General features: G+C 32.1%; 1 protein-coding gene across 3 annotated transcripts in view; it reads right to left on the bottom strand.

Annotated features, from left to right (window-relative positions):
- Window positions 1-221: 221 nt before the first annotated feature.
- LOC128638386 (uncharacterized) overlaps window positions 222-7,022 on the bottom strand; it is a 44,012-nt gene continuing 37,211 nt past the window's right edge. For all 3 annotated transcript variants that reach the window (XM_053690320.1, XM_053690319.1, XM_053690321.1), the window contains one exon: window positions 222-2,749. In XM_053690320.1, the coding sequence (XP_053546295.1) occupies window positions 597-2,749 (2,153 nt within the window). In that variant the 3' untranslated portion in view covers window positions 222-596. The remainder of the gene's footprint in view (window positions 2,750-7,022) is intronic.

Here is a 7,022-nt window from a genome sequence, read left to right as displayed (position 1 = left end):
TGTAGACAATATTATATCTTAAAATATATTTGAAACTGATAACTAAATTTTCTTTTATATATATGTATATATATAATAAAATATATATATATATATATATACACATACACACATATCTATATTGCAAAATAAATATATATATATATATATATATATCTGTATTTATATATATATATATATATATATATATATATATATATTTTGAAATCTATATATTTTTTTTTTTTGTACATCAATATTTTTTGATTGTTAAATGTCTGATTATTGTGTTAGTGAATCTTAAATGTTTAAAAATCGGGATTGATGTTTTTGAATCAATAATTTTTTGTCTGGTTTTGGAGTAGAGGCAATGTTCGGAGGTAATTGCACGTTTCTAGATTCCCAGGAGTGAGTTGATTTTCCTTCAATTAAATCAAGCACTTCAATATTCATTTCAAATATGTAAGACAAGTCCATGTCCTCATACACCGGTCGAACCATCCATTGTTTTTTACTCTTCGGGAAGTAAGATAGATATTTTAAATCCCCATAACTAGCACTGTTTGGAGTTGGGTGCATCACCTTTGCTTGTACACGATGGGAATTTCTGTTGTTTGCTAGCGCTGCAAGTTTAGTTCTAGCCTCCATAGCATCCATCTTGAAAGAATCCTTTTAGGACGATATTTCAAGACGAAGCTGTGGAATACTTCCAGCTTTCCTGTGTGACAAAAAATATTCAGATGTTTTAAATCTTTTATCATTTGTGCATCACAAACAATCTTCTCCAATTCATGGAATGACTCTGATTGTTTGCTTAGCCATTTTCTTGGTCGATCTTTATCCAATTGTAATTCTCCGTGGTTACATTTGTATTCAATGCCATTTTCTTCCCATGAATGGATGTTCAAAACATGGTAGAGGCACGACTTCCATAATTTCTCCATTCTATCTGTATCACCCTGACAGGACACGCTGCAAGCCCATAAGTGGTTAGCTATAGATGGTACCCATTTTGTTAGTTCAGCACATTTTTTTTTCTTTCCGACACTATGTATTTTTTTTTTAAGGCTCTTTGTATAGTGCCAGATGTCAAATTGGTGGTTTATATTTTTATAGTCCTCTCTGATGATTTTACGGATGCTGACATGCCTGTCAGTTGCAACTACCACTGTTAATAATCCTTTGGAAAGTAAGCTATTGATAGCACGCCAGAAACCCTTTGCCTCCATAGCTACTGATGAGGATGCCTCTGATACTTGAACAATTTGTATATCCAAAATTTTCTTTGAACGGTCCTCCATTATCGTATAGATACAATATTTTGCGGAGAATCCGGGGCTATCACATTGCCCATCCCCTGTGACACTCAAAGTACTACCTTGTAAATTATCAATATTTTTTGCACATTCATTTTTCCAAAATGTGTCAACTGTCGGAAAAAGGAAGTTTTTCTGATAGTTACAAAATGTCTGTCTTGAAAGAAAGCAAATTCCAAAATATTTGAAATAATCGTTGATTTTTTCAAATTGATTACCGGTGAATAGTAAAGATGAACAAGCCAAAATATTTCCAACCGGTTTTTGTCCAATAGTGGGTTGACTACACCATAATGTCGAATTATGTCCAGCCTCACACTCACCAGTAACAATCAGTAAAGTCCCAATTACTCTTTTATGTACAGACATCATTGGTGATGAACAAGGTTTTTCAAATCTGCAAGGTATGAGTTTTATAAGCTCATCTAAGGATCTTTCAAATACAATGTATTTCGGTTCATAGACTAGATGTTTGTTAGTTACTTCTTCTAAAATTGAATATTCTTCTTGTGTTTCTTCCGTTGTTTCTGGAATGTAAGTCGGATCTTTAGACTGGACGTCCATATCTTCAACATTAGATATGTCTAAACTATCTATATTGTGTTCAATTAGAGAATTATCAATTAAAGGATCGACATTTGATATGGTACTAATGTTATCTCTATTATCAATATCCATAATTGGATGGATTATTTGAATGTTATCCACAGTTTGTGATGATGTTTGAATTTCTTGAACAGGAATGGATGATGGGTCTTGTACAGATGCAATGCTCCCTTGAAGACTGTTATCTGCTGACATGTCTCCCATTGTCCACGTATATTGGTCTTTTTTTTTTAAGTAATCTCTTGTGCTTGTAGCTTTTGATTGATTTCGGATTGTTTTTAATGTTTGCACACTCGAACTTCGTGTTCCAAGAAATGGGTCAAAAGAGGTCGAGTTATCAATCTTTACTATTTCTTCAGTATTTGTCGAAGCGTCATCTAAAGTTACATTTGTTCGGTGACCACATGCATGACATACATTTATTCTGGGTTGGTTTTCAATAATAAATGCACTAGATGTTGATGCTGTTGCTTCAGATAATGTTAATGGACATATTCTAGGATCAGTTAGAGAAGTATAAGTTGTTGGTTCTGAATGTGTTATACGTGATGGAAAAATTGTAGGAGCAGCATCTGGTTTTAGTTTTTTGTTGACACCATGAGAGTAATAACAGTCCTGATTAAAATGTCTTGAACACATACGGTATTTGACTGTTTTGTTCGTATCAAAAATTCTTTGAACCATGGGTTCTAATTGCTCCGGAGTATATTGATTTGTTTGTTGTAGCCAAATCCTTATTTTGTCATGTGTCTTTGGGAAGACATGGAAACTAACATTTGGTTGAGGTCGACCTTTTCTTGTTGCGCTGGTGCAACCGATTACAATGCAGTCTGGCATTGTATACATTTCTGAAATAATAATACAAATATAGAATATAAGTATAATATTACACATAGATATTAGATAAGATATTTATATAGTTTGATAATATATTTTTCATCTATATTGATTTAAACTTCATAAAAATAATAGTATAACTAAATTATGGTTAGTTTTGAGTTAAAGGGACAGTAAAGGAATAAAAAAATAATATCTTTAACATCATGCATTTAATTATAAAGAAGATTCCAATTTAATTTTATAAATAAATTAGCTTCAATAACTTAGTATTCTAGTTGATATAAAACCTATGAAGGATCATATGATAAGTTCTAAGCCCTTGAAGGCCGCCTCTAATCAAATTATTTTGTATTTTGTTTTCACAACAGGGTAGAGTATTTCAGGTAAAACTTATAGATAGCATTGTGATCACGCCCGTGGGTTGTGACAGTCACTGCACTAATTGGATTAAATGCAAGTCAATAGATAATAACAAAAAGAAAGGTGATTATGGACGTTTAGGAGATGTTGAGATACAAGATAGTCACAGCTGTAAAATGTGTATTGATTTAACTGTGTTGGTTATAAAAAAATGGGGATTGTGTAATAAAGGGATTATCTTGCTTTTTTAAAAAAAAAAAAAATTCTGTTTTGGACTCTCCCTTTAACAGTAAACAGTATAATACATAATATTGTAATGCACAATCAAATACGATTATAAAAATTCAAAATTCAAGATTTTATTGTTTTATTTAAAATCAATTGAACTCATGCTTTTTTTTCTTTAATGAAATAGGTAACATAATTTTAATAATGTATTAGGTTGAAAAAAAAAATAATAAAAAAATAAAAAAAAAAAATATATATATATATATAGATTTTTTTTTTTATATTTTATCTATCTATATATATATATATATATATATATAGATATAGATATATATATAGATAAATATATATATAGGAATAGAGAGAGATAGAGAGAGAGAAAGAGATAAAAATAGAGATATAGAGAGAGAGACAGAAAACAAGAGAAATAAATATAAAAAGAGAAATAGAGATTGAGAGAGATAAATAAAGAGAGAGAGAGATAGAGAGTGAGATGTAGAGAGAGAAAGAGTGAGAGATATAAAAATAGAGAGATCGAGAGAGAGAGATAAAGAGAAATAGAGATAGATAGATAGAAAGAGAGAAAGAGATAGAGAGAGAAAGAGATATCAATAGAAATAAATTAAGATAGAAAGAGAGAGACAATTGAGAGAGATTGCTAAACAGAGAGATAAACAGTGAAATAGATAGAAAGAGAGAGATATATATAAAAATATAGAGAGAATGTTAGAAATATTGAGAGCGATATATGGGAAGATAGAGAGAAAGATAGAAATAGATAGAAAGAAAGAGAGAGAGAGATAGAAATAGAAAAAGAGAGATAGAAAAAGAGAGTGATAGAGCGAGATAGAGATATATAAAAAGAGAGATATAGAAAGAGCAAGATAAAGAGAGAGATAAAGAGAAAGAGATAGAGAGAAAGAGATAAAAAAGGAATAAAGATATAGAAAGAGAAAATAGAAAAAGCTATAAAGAGAGAGAGAGACATAGAAAGAGAGAGAGATCGAAAAAGAACGATAAAGAGAGAGATAAAAATAGAGATAGAGAAAGATAGAGAATCATATAGAGATATAGACATTAAAAGTGAAAAAAAAAAGATATATAAAGATAAAGAGAGGGATTGAAAGATAGAGAGAGAGAGAAAGAGAAAGAGAGAGAAATAGATAAATAGATAGATAGAAAAGGAGACTGAGAGATCGAGTTATATAGAGAGAGAGATATATAAAAAGAGAGACAAAAAGAGAGAAATAGAGATATAGATAAAGAGAGAAAAAAAGAAAGAGAGAGAGAGAGAGAGAGAGATAAAGCAAAAGAGCAGGAGAGAGAAAGAAACAGAGAGATAAAGAAATAGAGAGAGAGAGAGAACGATAAAAAGAGAGAGAGAGAGAAATAGAGAGAAAAAGATAGAGAACTAGAGAGAGAGAAAAAGAAAAATAGAGAGAGAAATAAAAAGTTAAAAAAAAAAAGAGAGGAGAGGAATAGATAGAGAAAAAGTGGGAGAAAGAGAGAACGAGTGATATAAAGAGATTTATAGAAAGACACAAAATTAAATAGAAAGAGATCCAATGATATATAGAAAGAGACAGAGAGATAGAAATAGATATCGAAATAGTGAAAAATAAAGAGATAGACAGAAAACGTTAAATAATGAGAGTGAGAAAGAGATAATGAGAGAAAAAGAGAGAGAGAAAGAAATAGAGAAATAGAGAGAGAGAGAAATAGAGAGAGAGAGAAATAAAGAGAGAGAAAGAGCGAGAAAAAGAGAAATAAAGAGAGAGAAAGAGAGAAATAGAGAGAAAGAGCGAGAAAGAGAGATAAAGAGAGAGAAAGAGAAAAAGAAATCTAGAGAAAGATATAGAGATCGAGAAAAAGAGAGAGAGAGACAGAGATACACAGAGAGAGAGAGATATAGAAATATCTAAAAAATGAGATAGAGAGAGAGACAGAAAGAGTGAAAGAGAGAGCGATAAAGAGTGATAGAGAAAGAAAGATTGAGATAGAGAGAAAGAGATAGAGAAATATTAAAATATAGAGAGAGATAGAAAGAGAGATAAAGAGAGAGAATGAGAGACAGAGAGAGAGAAAGAAAGAGAAAGAGAGACAGATAAAGAGTGAGAAAGAGAGAGAAATAGAGAAAGAAATTGAGAAAAAATGAGAGAGAGATATAGAGAGAGAGACACAGAGATAAAGAGATAGAAATCGAGAGAAAGAGAGTGAGAGAGAGAGAGAGACCGAAATAGTGATATATATATATATATATATATATATATATATATATATATATATATAGAGAGAGAGAGAGAGAGAGAGAGAGAGAGAGAGAGAGAGAGAGAGAGAAAGAAGGAGAGAGAGAGAGAGATAGAAATATATAGAATATGCAAGCAAGAGAAAGAGAGAGAGAGAAAGAGAGAGAGATAGAGAGAAATATAGACAAAATGAGAGACAGAGAGAAAGAGTGAGAGAAAGAGAAAAATATAAAAAAAGAGAGAGAGAGAAAGAGAGAGACAAAGAGAGAGAGAAAGAGAGCAAGAGAAATATAGAGACAAAGAGAGAGAGAAATAGAGAGAGAGAGAGAGAGAGAGAGAAAGGGAGATAGAAAGAGAGAGAGATAGAAAGAGAAAGAGAGAATGATAGATAGAAAAAGAGAGAGAGAGAGATAGAGATAGAAAAATAGAGTGTGAGAGAAAGAGAGAGAGAGATATAGAATTATAAAATGAGACATAGAAATATAGATAGAGATAGAAAGAGAGAGAGATAGAGATAAACAGAGTGAGAGAGACATAGAGAAAGACACAGAGAGAGAGAGACACACAGAGAGAGAGAGAAACACACAAAAAGAGAAAGAGAGAGAGACAGACAGATATAGAGAGAGAGACACACAGATAGAGAGAGAGACAAATAAAAATAGAGAGAGACACAGAGATAGTGTGAGAGAGAGAGACACAGAGAGAGAGAGATAAACACACACAAAGAGAAAGAGAGAGAGACAGAAAGATATATAGAGAGAGAAACACAGATAGAGAGAGAGAGACACATAAAATTAGAAAGAGAGAGACACAAAGAGAGTGTGAGAGAGAGAGACACAGAGAGAGAGAGAAACACACACAAAGAGAAAGAAAGAGAGACAAACAGATATAGAGAGAGAGACACACAGATAGAGAGAGAGACAAATATAAAAATAGAAAAAGAGACACATAGAGAGTGTGAGAGAGAGAGAGAGACACACAGAGAGAGACAAATAAAAAAAGAAAGAGAGAGACACAGAGCGAGTGTGAGAGAGAGAGACACAGAGAGAGAGAGAGAAACACACAAAAAGAGAAAGAGAGAGACAGACAGATATAGAGAGAGAGACACACAGATAGAGAGAGAGACAAATAAAAATAGAAAGAGAGAGACACAGAGATAGTGTGAGAGAGAGAGACACACAGAGAGAGAGAGAAACACACACAAAGAGAAAGAGAGAGAGACAGAAAGATATATATAGAGAGAGAAACACAGATAGAGAGAGAGACAAATAAAATTAGAAAGAGAGAGACACAAAGAGAGTGTGAGAGAGAGAGACACAGAGAGAGAGAGAGAAACACACACAAAGAGAAAGAAAGAGAGACAAACAGATATAGAGAGAGAGACACACAGATAGAGAGAGAGACAAATATAAAAATAGAAAAAGAGACACATAGAGAGTGTGAGAGA

The sequence above is a fragment of the Bombina bombina genome, chromosome 8 (genome assembly GCF_027579735.1).
Source record: "Bombina bombina isolate aBomBom1 chromosome 8, aBomBom1.pri, whole genome shotgun sequence".
In the NCBI taxonomy this organism is placed as follows: domain Eukaryota; kingdom Metazoa; phylum Chordata; class Amphibia; order Anura; family Bombinatoridae; genus Bombina; species Bombina bombina.
The sequence above is the reverse complement of the archived record's forward strand: the minus strand, read 5'-3'. Positions and strand labels throughout refer to the sequence as shown.